Genomic DNA, 22310 nt, shown 5'->3' with positions numbered 1-22310 from the left:
TTGAAGGATGTGTGTAAATCCTTGTTAAATCATTTTTATAAAGGCGATGTACAGCAATGTAGTAGGAAAAAAAAGACTAAAAATTATATTTGTTACAATGGGAACTATTTGCTTTAAAATTAAAATGTAATCTTCGGTGGAATGTACTGTATTGTTTAAATGCATTTGTTTAATAACTTCTTTCTCTATTAATTCTTGCCCTATTGCCAATTCTACGCAGTATCCAGTATAATCCAGTTTTACATTTCAAATCAATGGACATGGCACTTGCTCCCACAATTTTTCTGCCTGGGTAGTTATTACCTAAACACGTGTCCATTAAAGCTTATGGATGTCTTTAATTGCAAATTAATCTGTCAAGGATACTGAAGTATTATAATGGATTCCTGGCATGACCTTGTGGATTAGAAATGAAGTTATACATACTACTGTAGAATTTTATTATGGAAACATAATTTCTTCCATTTTGAATTCTTCTAAAGTGTATACTTTTTAATTTTAATTCTGTACCGTGATAAAATGGTGGTGCCATATTTCAAATATTTTGTTTAAATGCAGAGATTGCAAACTGAAACCTTAAAAAGGGTATTTTTTGGTCAGCTTATTGAATTATTGTATGGACAAATAATTCTTTATTTTAGATAAAATTGCATTTTTTGGATAATGGAACATTTAAGGGTCAAGAGAATACACTCAACTCACATTCATGGGTAATTTAATTTAATTGTGCAAAAACAAAAAACACAGACTTGTTTTTTTTTTCTATACAGTTTTATTTACAAAATGTATTAAAACTCTTTGTACAACACCTCATTAATGAGGCTTAGTAAATTATGCCCACACATGCAATTCTTACTTTACTTTTGTAGTCGCTAGGTTGCTTGGCAATTTCTGTTTGCTGAAGTGCAGTTACAAAAAAAATAATGAAATAAGGAAGAACAAAATGAAACAAAAATCTTGAGATACTACTGTTGACCTTCTACAGCTTGACGTAAGTAGCGGAACTTGTTATGCAATCAACACTTGTTACATGCAGTTTTAAAAAGAATAAAACCAGACGTTCTTTTCTGAAGGCTTCACTCCCATAAATTAACTTTGTTTAAACAAATGTACAGGTTTCTTTTTTTTATTTTTCCCTTTTCTTTTTTTTTCTGTTTTAATTTTTTTAGAAAACTATCTTTCCACAATTTGTAGTTATTTATATTTAATCCTTTCTTGGCATACTTTAAATACTATGGAATCACAGTTTTCTTATAGAGGGTGAAATAATTATAACATTATTAATGGAAATGTATTCAACTTGATTTTAAAACCTGGCCTTAGGGGCCTGTAGACAAAATTCATTTCAATACTTTTTGCGATGTTCTGAACGCAGAAACAAATTCCTGTGCCCATAAATGAAATAAATGCCACCAGAACATATCACAGTTTGATTGAAAATGTGCAATGTTTACCAACACAAAAATAAAATTAGAAATTTAGGTCTCAAAGGCATCATAAACTTTATTAAGTGTTTTATAACAAATTGTGTTTGAATTGATTTAAGATCTTTCTACTCTTTAACCTCTGAAAACAATTCTGCATTTTATTATCTGATGTAATATGATTTGTCCAAAGTAATCATTGTTGATGTTTTTTTATTCTAGACTTTGACTTCTAGACAAATGAGATTTCATCATTGTTCCTGCCAAAATAAGAACACTTCAGACTTTAAATACTATCCAGACAAGATGTAATTAATAAGCAGGTGTTCATGGGAACAGCCAATTTGAGTAACCAACAATCATGTTGATTTTTCCTCCAGAATTGATGTTATCTAACAATCAGACACCAAATTTAGTCTGAGATTTGTCTGTTCTTTAACATGTCTTTCAGCAGTAGATTTTTTTTAGTGTATATTGTTATGCACAAACAAAGCATAATTTCATCATTTTGAAAACTATTTCAGTTGTCCATTTACAGCCACATTAATGAGACTTCTACACCAACTTTCCACACTGTTCCTCTCCTGTTTTGAGACACCGGAAACACTGGAGTTTAAAAACAAACGTTTCACCCTTAAATTATTAAAAATTAATTTAAGAAGTATTTAGGTTAACCTTGGGTTAACAAAAGGGACAGCAATATGACTGGTGTCCTTTCCTAGTTACTAAAATAAATCTGAACCAACAAACCCTTGTAACTATTTTAAATACATTGACTCGGAACACAAATTTTTCAACATTAGATTTGGATGATTCTGCAATACACTGAATAACGCTGATTTTCATTCTTGCTAAGGAGCTGTTTGACCAGTTGTTGGACAGACTCCGGCTATAAAAGAATTAAGTTGTTCAAAACATAGTCCTTCTTGAGAATACAGTTGTTCTTTCCCAATGACTTCTGATCTTGAATATGTTTACCTTTGTTCAGCACTTCTAGCTGTGCTAGGTTAGCAAGTGATGGCTTTTCATTAAAAAATCTGTACTGTAAGGTTCACAGATTACGATTTCTTCATACTTCCATTGTTTTTTTTTTGTATTTCAAGCGAAGCAATATTACTGTGATGAGTTGCATTGTTGTGACTCTTTGAATGTTCCATAAGGCACTGCAGGAAAAATTTAGTTCTTGAAACGACAAGTCTTTTGCTTCACTGCCGATTATCGTGCCATGCCTGACGCCCGTGGCAATGTGCAGTGATGGTGGGGCAGTCCAGGCCCATAGCCCAACCATCTTCTCCATTGCAACCAGTCATGGATGTCGTGTATACTGTGTGCAACTGTGCCCCTCCAAACTGTGTAACATGGGGAAAGAAAGTCAAATTGTAAAAATCACCCAGTTCCTGAACAGACCTCAAAAAGGACAATGGTTCATTTCAAGGGTACAGATACTAATTCTAAACTAAAAGAATACTATACCAGTAGGTAGGTCCCTTTTCGGTCATAAGAACCCATGGGGGAATGGGGCCACCATATTTCCTTGACCATCCAACACTGGCGGTAGAGGTGATGTGGTCAGCCTATTACCCCTAGTACTCATTTGTAAAGTAGGCTGAATGGACTTGGAAACTGTCTGAAAGGAATCAGAGCAAGCTACTGCTTGCCCCTACCTGGAATTGAACCCAGGACCTTCTGGTCAGGAGCTAGACACCCTTACCATCTGAGCTACCTCAGCTCTGTGCTATACCACTATTTTTCTAAAATTCCCTTTAATTACATTTTCCCAAAACTGTAAATCTGTAGATAGAGCTCAGTAGATCTTTGTCAGCAGCAATGAAATACTGCATATGCAATAGATTTGTTTTCTAAAACAATTCAGCATGCAAATAGAATGTCATAATTGTGATTAATTCAAGGTGAGGATGAATTGCTCTGGATTTAATCCATTCTAATGGAGAGGACGTTTAAAATCCCAGATCGCAAATTTCATCTCTTAAACAAATTCAAAGATTTAGGACACCAGCATCCATATAAATCTGACATTGCAAAATTACAAAGGAAACTTTGTAAATTCAAAAGAATTCTAAGAATGAATACACAATACATTTTAAAAAGTGTTTGCCATCAAGGCAGGTAATAAACAAGCAAAAAAAAAATTGGATGTCAAGTCATACCCCTATATTTTCACACTCTCTGTTCCATACACGTTGTATCCTTCTCGGTATGTGGCAAAATTCTGGGTGTTTGTTGGGGGGGCAGGTTTAAAGTTTTGAGCATTCTTTGCAAGTTTCAGTCTTTTGGATTCTGCCCTTGACTTGTAACAGAATTCTATTAAAGCAACCATCATGGCCAGCCCAAGCCCTCCAACAAGAATATAGAAGACTCCAGCTACATTGCTCAGGCTCAGCGCGCTTGTCTTGTCCTATGAAAGGTGAATAGAATAATTAGGATTTTTCATACTAGAAGGAGGCTAACAGAAAGCAATAGTCTAGCAAAACTGAACAACAATGACAATGACTACAAGCTCTATCCTTTTGTTTTAAAAGCTTCTGATTCAAATCTCAGCAAAGACTGACATTCGAATGCAGACAACTTTCATAATTTGTTTTATAGCTGTAATAACCTTTAGACCTTAATTGAAAATAAATATTTCTAAGGTGTCAATGGCATGTCGAATGTTAACACCACATATTTCAGAAATATAAAGTGAAACATTCTGCCTTTGCTGAGGGATTAAATAAAACTACAAGCAAAATGTTAACTCCTGATTGATATGTCTTTCCTTGGCTTTCCTACAATAGTCAAAAGCTTAGAGGAACTTCAGACATTTGCAGTCAAGCCAATTTCTGTGAGAGGACAGAACCAGACAAAGGATGTCAACACATGAAAGTGTGCATTTTTTCTCTGAACAAAACAGCTTTGGTGAATGTAGAGGATATATTTCACCTATCTTTTGTTAGAAGCTCATTTAAGCGACTACTATAAGGAAGATGGTCAGCAACTCACAGGTCGAATCTCCACAGCCCTGGCTAAACATGTCCTAATTCAACAAATATGAACTTGATCACACTCTAAACTGTTTGTGTGCAAAGTAATCAAATCATTTTATTTATAATAATCGCTCTATAACTCTAAAAGCAAGCCTTTTAAAAGTAAATCCAACCATTTTGCTGCTGCTACAATACCTCCCAAACTTATTTATTGAAAATGTATTTATAAGAGTTTTACTATTTGCAATTTAACTCTCTGAGTGTTTTCAGGGGCACTTGTGTGTTTAATCCAGAATAGTTCTTATCATCCAAATCCTTCTGGAAAACAACTTCCTTTGAATGACTCACACTCTGGGATAGAGGGAATACTATGTTCTCAAGAGGGTTAAGTAATAGGTTTATAACATTCTTTGACTTCAAATAGTGTGCAAACAAAATACACTTATTTTGATCACTCTTTCAGATGGAACTCCAACTTGGGATTTCAAGGCATTTGGAAGTCATTTTGGAGTGATGTTTCAAAATAAGAAACTTTGTCAGCCACACTACAAGAGGTTAAAGAATCTAATAAACATAATCCATGCAAATAAGTAAGAACACTAATAAATCAACTTTTAATAAAAAGTTTGGTTAATAAAGACAACAGCATAATAGTTAAGACATCATGAATGTAAGTATGAAAATGAAGAAATATGACACTATTGACTTTCTTATCATAATAGACTTTAAAATGCATTGCTTATTTATACTTCATAAACATATTTCTGTGGCATGCTGTACTTATTCTTCTATTGACAAGACAAAATAACATAGCATGAAAATATATATAAATGTATTTTACAGTACTGTAATCATTACTTTATTAAACTTGTGAGTACTGATAAAAATAAAATACATCAATACTTTAACGGGAAGGAATGACTGAATACGTTATGCGTTAAAAAATTAATAGTTTACTTTATAGTGGAAAAATAAAAATAAAATAACTAAACAGCTTGATATTTGTTTTAATTTTAATAACAAATGAATCATACAAAAATAAAAGAATAGATGCTTTTTGAATATTGCTTTTTTCTTTGCATATGAACAATAAGGTCAAAATGCAATTTGGAATCAGTACAAAAGACCTGCAGCGACTGACCTTACTTCCAGAGTCCTTGGTTCCACATTCACCCTTATCGTACCACCATTTGTTTTTCAGCTTGTCTAAGATGCCTTGTTCACTGAGTTTCAATACTGCAAGGTTTACAGGAGTTCTTCACGTGGGAAATAACATAAATAACATTATATTATGTTATTTTATGTTATTCAAGCTTTTAAACTACTTCATATTTTACAAAGCGATAAAGCAGGAATCCTGGCCAAACATAACATCATAGAGTGCAGGCAAACTGTCTATTACCTTTTATATACCAACACTAGTCTAAAGTGCCAGGCCTACCCATATCGCTTCGAGTAATCGGCACACACTGTTGCAGAGTTTGACAAGAGTCAGGAACTGTTAAACTGTAGACACAAGAGAAAAACAAACAGAAATGCTAAAGCTGTGTGTGGCTTTTTTACCAGTACTTAAGAAAACCGATCCAATAGGAACCCCTACTTGACTGACAGGCAAACAAAAACCACCAGTTAAATTTCATACCAGTTGAAGAGAACTGTAGTCAGTCTCACAAAAGAACCATACAGACTCACACAGAGGATTTTAGATTCTTCTTTATAAAAGGGCTCATTGTTGCATAGCATTTCATTCATCACCACATCTTCGCATCACCATTCAAGTCATTATACACATGAATGTTAAATGTTAGCTTGATTTACACAAAACACTCTCCCCAGGTTGTGCTGGATTTCAGCAAATTGACTTTACGTAAAATCCACAATAACATTTCCGAGTTAAGGAGAGCGTACGTTAGATTTGTGAAAAGCAAATAGTGCGGCCAGTTCCCACCGTGAACAATTTAACGTAAAAACCCCTACCAGGGCTCCATTTTACACCTCAGTTTTGCTTTGCTTTCACACACATGTGGCAGCCTCATGGTGCAAAGCATAATATCCTGTGCTTTTTCATTGGAGATTGTGAGTAACCATATTGCAATCATATATCTGGGCAGTATTCAAGAGAATCTATCATTATTATTATTTACTGTGCATTTTATGTTGTGTTAAAATTACTGAACAGTACAGTAGAGTATAAATGCGTTAAAATGCATGAAATGTATAAATGCATTAAAAGGTAATTTGCTCTTATTTACTCCAATGTCTGTTATTAACCGTATGATATATTTGGTGTATTTTTATTGTAATTATAGGGTTTATAATGTTTTTTTAAATTCATTGTTATTTTATTTCTCTCCTCTGTGTAAAAGGAGTAAATTTCCATTCTTTCTCCCTCATGGAGTTGCTAACTGCTGCACTCTCTTCCCCCTGCTGTGATATCTGTTTCCTGTTGAAGGACAATAAGCCCTGGTGGAACTATAACTCTGCTCTCCTGTCCATCTTCCTCACTGGCCAACACAGGAAAGATGAAGGAGGATCACTGCAATAGCATGAATAGTTTTCTCTATGCACGTTCAAGAATGGCTAAAGAAGGATAGTTTCTGACTTATGTTATGTTTGGGGTTATGTAAAAACGTGGGGAATGGGATCTTTACATAATCAGGGGAGTGGGTGTTTAGGTTAAAAATATATCCTAAAAAGTAAGTCTATTCAATATGAAATAAATCCAACTTTGTTAACATATATATTAAAATACACATGGAAATAAAGTAGTTTCCTTAGTTCTTTCTCATCCTAAATTAAATAATATATATTAGTATGCCATTTTGTGTCGCTGAAGGTGGAATTGTAGCGGATTGCTTGTTTAGACATTCTTAGAGCATTTCATAACAGCTTCAGACAAATGCCCACATACTGTACCACCTGTAACACCCTTTTTTTTTTACAAAAAACAATCCCACACTTTCCAGAAAGTGATACCTACAGATTCCATGTTATCAAGCTCAATAGTTCTGTAGGATTTTCAAGAAATTATACAGTATATCAGTATTGCTGCTAAATTTCTGTTTTTCATTTATGTTCTTAAGATGATAAATGGCTGTTTTGCAACACCATTAAATATATTCACTGCAGTATTCAACGTTATGCTTTGAATTAATATTCCAGGCAAAACACTACACAAATTATGCCATCTGAAAGAGCATAGAATTATGCTGTGTTTCTTTTACACAATGAGTTAAGAAGGAGACTCCCAAATGTCCAATTTTTCCTGAGACTCCCAAATAGTTGCATTATGTTGCACTGTACTGTTCTTATCTTTCTATGTGATTCAAATGCTTTATTACAAGGGATGTGTGTACCTTTTATAGGATATGAACTTTGATCATCTAAAGCAAATGTTTTAACCGAACTATCATGATCATTAAACAAGTCATTTAAAAAAGCATTAGATGACTGAAAAGGGTGCCTTTTCTGCTGTCGATCACTTATTTGTTTTTGGAACCCCTTTGTTATGGGCATGAACTAGTGTCGTAATTTCCAAGAGAAGGCAAATGGAATAAAACTGGAACAAAGATCCCTTTACTCAAGGGAGTATATCTAGTAATGATATAGATAGGAATTTACTTATCTATAAATGGTTGACTGTAATAATCGAGCAACTTATTGATTTAAATCTGTATACTGTGAACTGTGAAAAAACGTCTAAAATACGTTATGAAGAAATCATGAAAAATAGACTAGTTTTGGTGCTTTGCTCACTGTACCTTGGACTAAATCTTGGACATGGGGTGACTCCACTGTTACGAAATGCCCTTCCTCCGACTCTTCAAGACACAAATTCTTTTACTTAGTTTCTAAGTTTTTATGGGGGCCTTTGGCTGATTGCCTTACAGTCTATCCTAGATATTTTTTGCTTCATTTTATACTCTTCAATGTCTTTTTTCTGCTTTATCACTAAAGTGTCCTAGGGATTATTATTTTGTGTGTACAATCAATCAGTCATTCTTTTTTTCTGTAGCACCCTTCACAACAGGTAGCAGAGACCCCCAATGGGAGAATAAAAGTCCTCTGGGGCTACCCCCACTCAAGTCAGAATGAGTTTGTGATACATGCATCATGAAGCAAAGATCAGATATGGTAAAATAATTGTATATATATATGAATATGAAATATTGCACCCAAATCCCAAATATTAGATTTTGGCAATAAGGGTTATACTTTAGGTGCTGCATAGATGTAAATGATTTAAACAATTCTAATATATATTTTAACTTGTTATAAAAGACTTATTATGTAGCAGAATATCCTATTAAAAAACTGATGTAACCAAGAGTCTGGCATTAGTGGCTGCGTAAATACTCAAAGATATTTATAAATAGTTTCACAGAGTGTGTATTCAAGTCACAGACTGGGTTATTGGTTAATCGATTAGGATGTGTGCAACAGTTTTCTCATGGGTTTATTTTTGTATAAAACAGTGTCTCAAGTTGAGAGAGAGGAATGGGTTGTAGTAAAAAGACTGGGCTGGTTGAAGGGTTTATTTTATTTTGATAGTAGCTGTTGTGGTTCTTGTAGAGGGCAGGTGGTAGCCACCCTCTCTACAGCTTGTATGGTTGATATTTAGGTTCTTTACTTTTTGTTGAAGTCTTTCGGTTTGTAAAGGCAGGAAATTTAGTTTCAATATTTAGTTTAAACATAGTCCACTTTGTTTTATTTATCAAGCTCTACCAAAAGCTGGGATCTTCCACAATAAATTTACTCAGAACTGCCTTTATCGTCTCTTAATCTACATTTGTGTTGTCAGACTTTGTATATGTGTCTTTGTTAGCAGACCAAGTATCCAAATATACAAGTAAATAAATAAACATTTAATGTATATTGTTTCAAACACATAAGGTTATTAGTACATGGCTATGTCTTCTTAAGCTGGAGACAACAAAATGTTAAATAGGAAACGATGCTTCTAAAATGATATACCGTATGCTGTACTGTTTAATTCTTAATTAAAACACTGCCAGTGCGATTGTTGTGAATAGATGCACCTCTCCCGAGCTAACAATTTGTCGATCAATACATTTTAATAATTGTGCAGTAGGTACTATGTTAGAGACTGACCTACTGGTAATTACTCTTGTAAGAAAATAAGCAATTTAATATGTGGGCCGTGTAATAAAAAAAACTACCACCATTTCAAGAAAGTTAGCTCTGAATGGATGATATGCATTCAGGATCAGTCTTTCAGCTTGCAAATGCATATTTCATTAGGCTTTAATGTGTGCTTGATTTCCTAGATGCAACGACTGATTAAGTGTGATGATGTTTCCATATAAGAGATTTAAAGGTAAAACCTCAAGCCTGGGAGCATGTCTTTTTTAAAAGACTGGTTGTACTGCAGGTACCATCAATTACTTCCAATGGGTATTGCATACAATGCATTCAAAGCATGTATTTAAAATTCTGAAGTTCATATTTTTGGAAAATTGAATAAACATGAAACACCAGCCTAGGTGATAATATAATATTGGTAGTCTGTGTCCTGTTTTTAATCAAAACACTTGGCAATTGCTTGCAAAATAAGGCACCTGCTTTGTATTCCTACAGTAATAGTATTCAATACCTCTTTACATCAAGGAATGGATAGCTATTGTCAAGATCAGCAAAGCTAATTGGCTTGTCTTTGCAATTAGCCAGGTTCATTCAAAACATAATAATAAATAAAAGACATCTGGCATGTACCCATATTTGCTGGAGTTATATCTGAAGACCATTAGACATTTTCCACCTTGGGTTCACCAATAACTTCATTAGTAATTGATTGAACATCCTTTGAAGGATTCTTTCTCTGTCCATTCTCCTACAGTAGCAGAGAAAGTTTTAGTTCTACATGACAGTTTCAAGTATAACTGAAGAGTACGGGTTAGTACTTTTTAATATTCAGTTGCTGGGTGAGACTGAACTATGATGAACCTGATTCCCCTCAAGACTACAGTATGTATCACACCTAATCATGCAGCTCTGCGGAGAGTCACTGAAAAGAGAGCTGTGTCTATTACATTGTGTAATGACACAATAACAGTCCCTCTTGACTCTTTCTTAGAGCATGGATTCCTCTTTACTAAATACACTGTTGTCTTAAAGAAGATCTAGTGTATCATGACTCCATATCTTAGAAAATTGTTTACTGATACATGTCTATTTCAATTTAACTATAATTATTTATAAAAAAAAGTTTATAACTATAAATATTTAACTAGCACACTGATATAAAGATTTTTAGTTCTGTATTAAAGTACTATTTCTTGATAAAATACAGAAATACAGATCCTCAATATACAATAAGATAAGACAATGAGATTTATGTGGTGGCAATGTCTAATAACTTCAAGATTTCATTTTTAATATATTTATAACAGTGAACTTTGTTGGCTGCTGGGCTTGAAAGTAAAAAAAAAAGGAAACCTGAAGTGTTTTTAAATACGAGTTAAAAATACTTTGTGCTTAATTGGCTCTGTATTTATTTCCTTTTGGAATGAAAAGCTTTCAGATCCACCCACAGTGCTCTTCCAGTGCTGTCATTAATCCTGCAGAAAAAGAAAAAGCCTTTGCACAGAACATTAACAGCTGGTCTTCATGTAGACCTAATAAACAGAATGACAGGCCACTCTTACCATGACTTCCCTGTTACCTCACTGCCTAGGAGAAACAAGAAGCAGATCAAGAGTTGTGACATTTGGACAAAAAGTGTCTTTTGACAACTGCAGGGAGCAAAGACATTAATCTTAAAACTTTGCATCATTACAGACCATTCTTTCTTATGGTATTCTTCAAAACATCAGACATTGCATTTAAAAAGCCTACAAAAGACATCCTCTAGTACAGCAGATCACAAGAAACTCTCAAGCTCCTAAAGTATTTGCAGTGGATGTATGAATCTGCTGCATGATATCAATAATCCACCTATAGAAAAAAGGGGGAATGAGGAATAAGGGAATAAGTTCATTTGATTGCTCCTATTACCCCTATTACCTATAATGCTCATGCTACAGACCTTTCCCCTCAGTATGTCACAAATTCTACTGGTCCTTTCCTCCCATTAGCCAAGTAAGGGTTTCCAGTTTGATCACAGTTGCTTTATAAACTGGAAAAGCCACATGGAAAAGCCGTTCTGTTGGCCAGCCTAGGTGTTTGTGAATGGTTTCAGACATAACAGCCTTGCCGATTACTCTGCACTAAGGTACCCGGTTTTGGTGACATTGAGGCTGACCTTGGAGTCACCTCCCCCGCTGCCGCACTCTCCCTTGTCGTACCACCATTTGTTTTTCAATTTGTCCAAGAGGCCTTGCTCATTCAGTTTTAATACTGCCAGGTTAACAGCATTTCTTGAAACGATAAAACATAACTCGTAAGAAAATGCACAGGTCCGTGAATGTAGAATAATATTCAGAATTATTATTAAAAGGAGCACGAGAGGACAAATTGGTTAAAAAATTTCACGGATATGGAGAGATAAGAAACGCTTGTACAGCAAAGAAAGTGTTAAATATTGGAAAGGTGGCATGGAGGATAACATTGCTCAGAACTGAAGTGTGCGGGATGGGGAAACTTGTCATTGAGAAGAAAAAAGTAACAACAACAAACACCATGCAATTAACATTCGTCACAAGTGACAGCGCAGCTTTTACAAGTTAAATTGAAAAACCGTTGAACTGTTAAATTAAAAGCGACAACAGTCAGAGAAGACGACACACAGGAAAGGAGGAAAGACAGAGGGAATAAAAGAAAGAGACAGGAGGGAAGAAATAAACACAAAAAATGGATGCATTAAGTAAAATTATCCTTAATTTACCAGATAACCATAGTATATCAATTGGAAAAAATTAAAGTCAGCCTTCAAACCCAGGCACAATAAAAGCACATAAAACTGTTACCTCATGATGTTCACCCAAAAAAAAAAAGGAAGAAAAGGAAATGACAACACAGAACATCAGGGTAGGTGGAATACTATAACAACATAGAGAATATTGTTATATTATTCCACCCACCTTAATGCTGAGCCTTTGGGAGTCGCCACACCATAGCCCTTGGAGTCGAGATTTCCGCCCACTTTCATGGTGTCACAGGGCTTCCGCTGCTCAATGTATTCATTCATGGTGGATTCGAGTAGGAAGGCGAACTTGCCCTTCGACTTTCGTACCCGGGCAACCCCTTCAGCTGTTGTTTTAGCAAAGACAGAGGGTTCTGCCGATTTCATGTATGACCACATTTTTTCATACACTGCTATTTTCGAACGCTGCACGGGGAGACAGAGAGAAAAAGAAGAAAAACATGAAAAAGAGAGGCCAAACACTCTTTGTAGGTCCAGATATTTATACCGAAGTTTTGGGTTTCTGTTAACAGACCTGAAATATTTATAGACATCGTCAAATAGCAGTGTTTAATATTTTTTAAAACCTTTCAAAGACGTTGAGATAATTAGGGTACATGTAAAAGGTGTGCCACATGTTTAGTGCATTTTCAATATGTTGCATCGTACAATGAATAGATACTCAAGTCCCGTTTAATATTCATTTTCATTTATTTTTAGTAATTCAAGATGTATTAGATATTTATACATCATAAATCTTGTAACGTGTTTTTTACATATTGCAGAACTGGTACGTTGAAAAGCATATATTGTAATAAAGGACATTGTTACTGAAGACTGTTACCTTTTACTGCTGTATAGAAACAGCTCTTGGTTCTCCCATGTAATGTTACTTATTTTTATCTGTTTAAAAAGCATTACTTTAAATGCTTCATGCAACAGAGTTTAATCAATACAGCAGTTCCAAGGTCAATATACAGTATGCTACAAATTTCACCACACTCACATACAGTAAGGCAAAATAACATATTTTCTTAGAAAATAAAATAAATAACTGAAACAGGAACACTCAAAGTTCATCTTCTGGATTGAATCTGTGACTTTTATTTTACTTTTGAAAAATATTCAATATTTTTACAACACTCGCTAAATTCTGTTTGGATAAATCTGCTTATACTAAACACCTGCGATTTGTTAAAAAATGACACATGACAATACATTTTAATTGAGCACATATAGCATGTCATAGCTTGCTTACAAATGAGTCAATTAGTTGTTTATAAACTGTTATAAACCAACACAATCCAGAATTAAAATGCCTAAAACCATTTAATTATTCTGGTGTTCACTTCGGATTTGCGCCAAAGCTGTTGTCCAATGTAGCATCTTAATTGATCTTTAATATGTCAAGAAAAATATGATACTGTATACTATAGCTATTTTTTTGTTATACTGTAATTAAAGAAACAATTATTATAGCACTGCAATAATGTAAGTTTAGTTTGTGCACTTAGAAACACTACGAAACACATTGCTAGAGCATGATTTAAGTGGTGCATACTGTTTTTAAGGTGAATTAGGAGGTTTGGTACAGTATGTACAAACTATATAATTTTTTTAATTGTATAAATTATTTCAAGGAGCTGATGGAATATCTTAAATACTTCACTGAGAGGATTATTTCAGAATCAACACTGAGACACAAACAAAAGGATGCAATTAACTATGTGAAAGTGTATTTAAAACGAAGAGCAGGCACACCTTTATGCAAAAGGTTTTGGGAATATGGAACACACTACCCAACCTGTTGTCAAAGCAAATACTCTAACTCCTTTAAAAAACAGCTGGATAACATCATCAAATAAATAAGCTACTTAATGCCATACAGGGATAAACAAAATAATGGGAACTTTTAATGAAAAGGACTTGTATACAGTATAAGTATCTAAATTTCAATTAAAAAGGATTTTACACACGTTTCATATTCATTTTATTACTTATTACCAAGACAGTAATGCCCACATACAGACTCAAAACTGGTTTCATGAACACCAAGATAAAGTCAAGTGCTTTCACTGGATCTTAAAATCATTGAACCTTTATAGAAGGTTCTGGACCTTTGAGTACAGAGTAGATTTACATAACCTCTACATTTCTCAAAGAACTAGCCTTTCTTTTTGAAGAATGGTCCAATATCTTACTAGAATAGGATTGAAGCTGTTCTGAAAGGAAGAGGTGGCCCAACTTCTCAGTAGTATTTATATTATTCATATATTGCTTAGTGTATCCATTATTTTGGCCACCCCCTGTACCAAACATTTGTAAAATTTGCAGCATGTTATGCAGTATAAAACTGGATTAATAATTTCCATTGAAAGAATTCAATCAGCAGAATGTACTTTATAATAAAAGCTGTGGCAAATCAAGTTTACATAATCAGAAATGAACTCAATTAGAACAATTAACCTGCAGTTCAATCTGTTGTGGGTTCTAAAGGGCACTTCTTTATAGCATATCGTAACTATTACTACAAACTTTTTCCACAAGTTCCATATTTCAAAGTGAACAGAAAGTACAGGTATACAGAAAGGCACACAAAGTGGAAAACTGAGCACACATAAGCACACCCTGCAAAATCTAGTGTGAAAACTCGAATAACAGTGAATCTATGATCCAATAATGACAACTACTGGAGAACGTGAAGGGGAAATTGGGTGCTCATTAAAAACGATTGAGAAAAAACAAGACTGCACCTATGTGTTTGCAGGATAAATAGTGCCAGAAAGAGATAAGAGCATATTTTGTTGATTGTAAGGTCAGATCTTGAAGTTTCCCTGAAAGGAACTGGAACAGAACTGAGTAACTATAAAAAGTATCAACTCAGTTAGTCAATGTCAGTACATTGTTTTCAACTGGCATTCTTATAATTTTAGAGGAATTATGCTCTTTACTTAAATAGGTCTGCACTCAAGCACCTAATGTGATAGGATTTCACAGTGCAGAAAGAGTACATACAGTGCCTTGCGAAAGTATTCGGCCCCCTTGAACTTTTCAACCTTTTGCCACATTTCAGGCTTCAAACATAAAGATATAAATTTTTTATTTTATGTGAAGAATCACCAACAAGTGGGACACAATTGTGAAGTGGAACGAAATCTATTGGATTTTTGAAACTTTTTTAACTAATAAAAAAATGAAAAGTGGGGCGTGCAAAATTATTCGGCCCCCTTGCGTTAATACTTTGTAGAGCCACCTTTTGCTGCGATTACAGCTGCAAGTCGCTTGGGGTATGTCTCTATCAGTTTTGCACATCGAGAGACTGAAATTCTTGCCCATTCTTCCTTGCAAAACAGCTCGAGCTCAGTGAGGTTGGATGGAGAGCGTTTGTGAACAGCAGTTTTCAGCTCTTTCCACAGATTCTCGATTGGATTCAGGTCTGGACTTTGACTTGGCCATTCAAACACCTGGATACGTTTATTTGTGAACCATTCCTTTGTAGATTTTGCTGTATGTTTGGGATCATTGTCTTGTTGGAAGATAAATCTCTGTCCCAGTTTCAGGTCTTTTGCAGACTCCAACAGGTTTTCATCCAGAATGGTCCTGTATTTGGCTGCATCCATCTTCCCCTCAATTTTAACCATCTTCCCTGTCCCTGCTGAAGAAAAGCAGGCCCAAACCATGATGCTGCCACCACCATGTTTGACAGTGGGGATGGTGTGTTGAGGGTGATGAGCTGTGTTGCTTTTACGCCAAACATATCGTTTTGCATTGTGGCCAAAAAGTTCGATTTTGGTTTCATCTGACCAGAGCACCTTCTTCCACATGTTTGGGGTGTCTCCCAGGTGGCTTGTGGCAAACTTTAGACGAGACTTTTTATGGATATCTTTGAGAAATGGCTTTCTTCTTGCCACTCTTCCATAAAGGCCAGATTTGTGCAGTGTAAGACTGATTGTTGTCCTATGGACAGACTCTCCCACCTCAGCTGTAGTTCTCTGCAGTTCATCCAGAGTGATCATGGGCCTCTTGGCTGCATCTCTGATCAGTCTTCTCCTTGTCTGAGCTGAAAGTTTAGAGGGACGGCCAGGTCTTGGTAGATTTGCAGTGGTCTGATACTCCTTCCATTTCAAGATGATCGCTTGCACAGTGCTCCTTGGGATGTTTGAAGCTTGGGAAATCTTTTTGTATCCAAATCCGGCTTTAAACTTCTCCACAACAGTATTACGGACCTGCCTGGTGTGTTCCTTGGTCTTCATGATGCTCTCTGCGCTTTCAACAGAACCTTGAGACTATCACAGAGCAGGTGCATTTATACAGAGACTTGATTACACACAGGTGGATTCTATTTATCACCATCAGTCATTTAGGACAACATTAGATCATTCAGAGATCCTCGCTGAACTTCTGGAGTGAGTTTGCTGCACTGAAAGTAAAGGGGCCGAATAATTTTGCACGCCCCACTTTTCATTTTTTTATTAGTTAAAAAAGTTTCAAAACTCCAATAGATTTCGTTCCACTTCACAATTGTGTCCCACTTGTTGGTGATTCTTCACATAAAATAAAAAATTTATATCTTTATGTTTGAAGCCTGAAATGTGGCAAAAGGTTGAAAAGTTCAAGGGGGCCGAATACTTTCGCAAGGCACTGTATATGCGTACATATTTTGGACAGTGGTAGAGGCAGATGGCAGGGGGCGTGGTTTAAAATGAGTGGGCTCCAAGCCAACTGTCAAATTTGTTGTGTTTTCGACAAGCTGGCAGCATTAAATCATAAATTACCATACGTCTGCTGATTCATTTGAACTGAAACCAAATTTGTGGAAAAATGTCTGCATTTTCTAAGGAAGACACATGACAAAGTCAAAACTACGTCACCAATAACAAAAACCACTCACTTTTTGAACTCCAGCTCTTAATTTGACCTAGAGGGATTGACTTCACATTTTTAATATTGTTCAGTGCTGCCACCTTGGACACTATTAAATAGAGACTCTTTTTAAAAGCACTTATAGCCACCATCTTTAAAATGTATGTGATAATCTCTAGTGCCTAGTGACATACAAGATTATATTGGTAAGCATTACAGAATTTAAATTGGACAGACAACTTTGTCAGGCTTGTCAATAATTAATTATATTTGAATATTTTAAAAGCAGTCAGAGAAACTGCAGAATATTTCATGATTATTTTTAATATGTAAAAAACGATGTCTGAAGTGATATGGTACTGCATAGCTGGTGCCATGTTACACTTCATTTCAAGGCAATATTTCTCATGTGGCTTGGGGTCTAGTATTTCTTAGGCCCATTAAACATAATGAAAGGATGAAAGGGCCCATGTAAATGTGAATTCATTTAGTCATTTCCTTGTGTGATTACTACTCTACATATACAAATGACCAATTTCTGTGGAAATATCTTTTATCTTTCATAATCAGGAACTACCATTCATGGAGCCTCATTATTTTCTTCTCTCTTTTTGCTTAATTAGAAATAAAATTCCAACAAAGCACCTTGAACTTTCCCAACATCTATCACTGGAAATTTACTTTGTATTCCATGAACACAGCCCTGTGTTTGGTTGAATGGCAGTTCTACACTTTAGTTATCCTTCATTAAAGAACTAACATAACAAAAAAAAAGAATCTTGCTTTAATGGTAATGCAAAACCGAATCTATATTTTTTTACTTTGTATAATTTTATATTTGCAGATGCTAAGTATTCTTTGGGAGAGTACAAGCATAAAGGGCAAATTCTGTAAGGTTAGGGATTCATCTGAAACAAGCTTCCAGACAATGGAGTCTCAAAACAGAATCAAGTGGGATTAGGGATTGATTGCTGCAGAGAGGATGTGTGCCGCCTCAGTGCTTTATGAAGTCAATTTATCAATAGTAGTACCTAGCAGTATCTTAAAAGAAATGAAAAGAAAATGATTCTATGTCCCACTTAATTGTTGTAGTATAGTAAACGGGAAATATTCAAACACACCATTAAAAAAAAAAGTTTTTATAAAAATTACAGTGTGCTTAATATTCACCTTTGATTCTATATCTCTGTGCATATTTTGCCTTCAGCAAAGATTTGAATATTTTAAACTTCAATTAGTAACTGTTTTTAAGGTTTTATCCCAATGTACAAAGCATAATATCAGAGAACATAAAAAGCATCAAGAATTGAACACTAATAAGCTTTATTTTATCATGCATTTTACTCCCACGTTCAACCCTATAAAAAAAAGTCCTTGATCTTTTATAATAACATTATTCATTATACTATAAAAAGCTAAAATGTTTATATATATGGGTTCTCCCAACAGGGAAAGCTCCTAGGATTAGGAAAAATGGGGAGCATAAGTGCACATACATTGATAGTTGGGGAGAAGGACAAGTCTTGACATCTGACATCAGCTGTGAACCTCTCAGATTGACATAATGGCAAATGCTCAGGTATCAGATTGTGGGAACACCCAGGGCCCCTGTTTAACTAATGGTTAGAGGCCGAAAATGTGAGGATGGGGAACATACGGGCGGTGAGGTGGCTCTGTGGCTAAGGATCTGTGTGTGTGGCTGGAAGGTTGCCAGTTTGAATCCTGTGGCCGGCAGAGGAATCCTACTCCGTTGGGCCCCTGAGCAAGACCCTTAACCCCAACTGCTCCAGGGGCGCCATATAAATGGCTGACCCTGCACTCCGTCCCCACGCTTCTCTCCCTGTCTGTGTGTCTTATGGAGAGCAAGCTGGGTTTGTGAAAAGACACATTGCTAATACAAGAAATTGTATATGGCTAATAAAGATCTTATCCTATATCTGCCAAAAAGCTTGCACTTGAATGGAGATCTCCACAAAGATATCAACATTAAGTGGAAGCATCAAACATTGATATAATTAATAGAAAATACAACATATCTAAGCAGAGACACAGCATATTGCTTCATATGTTTATACTTCTGTTGTCAATATGCACCACTGCTTTCTTTAGCATTATTTTTTAAAATGATAGATAATCTAATGTTGATAAGTGAGCCACTAAATTAACACAATTAGAAGTGAACTGTCTAATGGTGACAAATATTTGCTGATTGAGAAATCTAACCTCTACAACAAAATAAAAGATATCTTGTAACAGGAAGTCAACTTGTTCACTGACTGGGAGGAGGCAGCTCCTCCTCTCCATAACTGACAGCTGTGATTGAAATGAATGCTCCCAGTTAGATGGTGTGTGGTAGCCAGCAAAACGGTGAAGACTACACACCAAGAAGCTCTGCAGAGGAGTCCCAGAGGGAGAGCTAACTACTAAGCTGCAGGTCCAAGACATTAATAGAGAAGGTCAAGGGGCTGATAGCAAGACAGTGACACAGAAATAAAGAATGAACAGACTGTTCCACCCACTGTGAGTAAGACCAGTTGGCTTGGTCTCTTTGTGACTAGGAAACAAGACAATGCGTCAGCTGGTGTCTGTTTATTACTGAGATGAAGACTCATGGGCTAGCACTAGGTCTTCTTGAAGGGTGTTACTGAAACATCAGGAGATAAGGAAACCAACCATCCCAGTAACTGAATTCTCATTTTAGTCTGAAACTGGCTTTGCCTTGGCACAACTCAGAGATGACACTCAGAGCAGGTTGTATGAGAAGGTGGTAATGGTAGATGGAAATACAATTGGCCCACTGAGCAATTAGAGCCACTCACAATTCCACATAAAAAACAACATGCTCTTTAGGTTAGATCTCAATACTGGCTGAGAAGTAGTTAATTCCCAGGAATTTATGATTGCTAAATTTAAGGTAAATTGTGTCTGCAGCCCATTCAGTACTAAAGTTTCATGGAGAAACAAGGCACTAGATGAAATTGAGCCAGGCTTTAATAGCCTGGAACTACTGTAGGCTAAATGAGAAGAAATGGTACCTGTCCTACATGCCAGAAAACCAACAGGAGAGAAGAGAGTGCCTAGTGATTTAATTAGCAACAGAGGCCTTCTGTTATTATTTGTTGGCTTGCCCATTTCACCTGGTACGTTGAGGTGAAAAGATACTGTATCCAACAGGTTAAAGATACTGTATGCTGGTCCTGGCATTACTTCCTGAAGGCATTTCAGTCCCTAGCATAGCACAGAACAATAAAAAGAGCAGAATGCAAACACTGACTTACTGTCAAGAAACCCTCTCTTGGAGAGGGTTAAACTGGGCCAGGACCCATTCTTGGGGTAAAATGTGAGAGGCACCCAGCTTAATTGCCATTCAAGAGGAGGCAGCTATCATTCTCTGTGCTCCTGATACCTGAGAGCTGCGCTCCTCACAATTCAAACGATGACTCCTGGTTAGCATGTGTGTGTGATACCCGGCAACAGGGTGAGAACTACACACCAAGGAGTTCTGTGAAGGAGCTCCAGATGGAGAGCTGACACCAAAGCTGAAGGTCGGAGCCACTGAGACATACAGCCGAGGGACCAACAGCAAGAGACCTGCTTAGAAAGAACTGAAAAGTGGGCCTGCTGAGAGTGAGTCCATTTTTGTTGATGTAGAAGAAATTGGACAAGATGCCACAAAAAGACCACTATAAGCTGAAGCCACTGTGGCTAACAGGCTGCACAGTGCTAAAAGAAGATCCTTTTTGTTCACATGGGGGAATGCTACAATACTTTAAATTTCTGCTTCAAAGAATAAAGTGTACTGCTGCACTCTGACAACAGGTTGATCAACTTACAACACACCTTTTTACCCAAAATATTAAGAACAGATGTGATTTTCAGAATACACTTAATCTGGACTATTGAAATTGTTTACACATTATTATAAATAGGCATCTCCCTCCTCACCCCAAATTGTATAAAATACACATAATGTTCCCTTACAACAATTGCAAATATCCTATTACTCAGCTTGCAATTTAATTACATATAATATACAGTAAACAGCAAAAAACTTGGGAAAATCTTTTGTTCGCCTGTACCAGTAGTTAACCCATAGTCTCTTCTTTTTGAAACAAGCATTTAGGGCTAATTAAGAATTTAAGTATTGTTCATAGTAAAACTATTATTAGGGGAACAAAGTAGAAAGGGAACATGTACTGTCGTACAATTTTTTATCATCTAGGCCTTCAAATGTGCTTAATTTGCATTAAAGGCTGAATAAACTTCATGCAAGCACTGAGGTTTATGACAGATGCATTTTAAATAATGTGACAGAACTTGATGCTGTCCTCAGGATAAAAATCTGCTTGAAACTGAGGTCAGGATCATGTGTGTGAAAACAGTCCAACAATCTTAAAATATCTGTATTGCCTTTTCTAAAATATAACTCAGGTCAGAACACTGGCCTGTAACCATCTAGCCTCCAGTTCCTGTCATTCCTGAAATGAAGACTTTAGCTTCTCTGCGTGTCAAAGATCCTTGAAATGAAAGATGAATAAAAAACAAAAACCCAATCTAATGAAATGTTGCTGTTTGCTCAGCGAGGGATATCAAATCCAACACCAAGCTAATATATTTTTAAAGCTGTACTAAAAATGTTAACAGGGATTCTGTAACCAGAGCACATTTTCATCTGCCACACAGCCTGTCAGTTAAACTTTGCTGAGAAGGGCAAATAATTAAAGCATCTCAAAGTCAACGTAAACAGCTTTCTTCATCCTTAATGCAAGGCTAATCTTTATTGATTTGGATTTAGTCAGGCTTTTTCACTGCTGCTTGAATACAGGCCATAACAGTCAGGGATGATAACTGGTATCAACAAAGCTGTTGCACTTTTGTTTCATTAACCACTACAAACCACAACACATTTAGTTTGCTGCCCCAAAACAACATAGAGTACAAATATAGTATGCATATGATTTTCAATTTTTATGAGTGCTTTAAAATTCTTTAGTGCATTTATTTTTTCCTAAAGAAAACTATAGGTATTCCCAGTCCAAATACTTGCCAGTAAGCTATACAGACCACTGGATATGTTTTATTAGTGACAGAAGCATGTATTGTATTCTAATTTATAAACTACATGCAAAATTCCATTAAACCCAGCCCCTACAATCATCTCAGTTCGTTCAAGGTTAC

General features: G+C 35.7%; 1 protein-coding gene across 4 annotated transcripts in view; it reads right to left on the bottom strand.

Moving 5' to 3' along the window:
- Nucleotides 1-749: 749 nt before the first annotated feature.
- Nucleotides 750-22310, bottom strand: part of LOC148653797 (glutamate receptor 3) — a 137468-nt gene continuing 115907 nt past the window's right edge. The window contains exons 13-17 of one of the 4 annotated variants that reach the window (XM_088596731.1): nt 12448-12695; nt 11644-11784; nt 5550-5664; nt 3593-3840; nt 750-2773 (exon numbers count right to left, since the gene is read on the bottom strand). In XM_088596731.1, coding sequence (XP_088452857.1) covers nt 3595-3840; nt 5550-5664; nt 11644-11784; nt 12448-12695 — 750 coding nt within the window. In that variant the 3' untranslated portion in view covers nt 750-2773; nt 3593-3594. Of the gene's footprint in view, nt 2774-3592; nt 3841-5549; nt 5665-11643; nt 11785-12447; nt 12696-22310 lie in introns of those variants that run through there. The other 3 variants (XM_088596729.1, XM_088596730.1, XR_015924842.1) reach the window with 3 other exon arrangements.

The sequence above is a fragment of the Lepisosteus platostomus genome, chromosome 10 (genome assembly GCF_059453375.1).
Source record: "Lepisosteus platostomus isolate fLepPlt1 chromosome 10, fLepPlt1.hap1, whole genome shotgun sequence".
Taxonomy (NCBI): domain Eukaryota; kingdom Metazoa; phylum Chordata; class Actinopteri; order Semionotiformes; family Lepisosteidae; genus Lepisosteus; species Lepisosteus platostomus.
The sequence above is the reverse complement of the archived record's forward strand: the minus strand, read 5'-3'. Positions and strand labels throughout refer to the sequence as shown.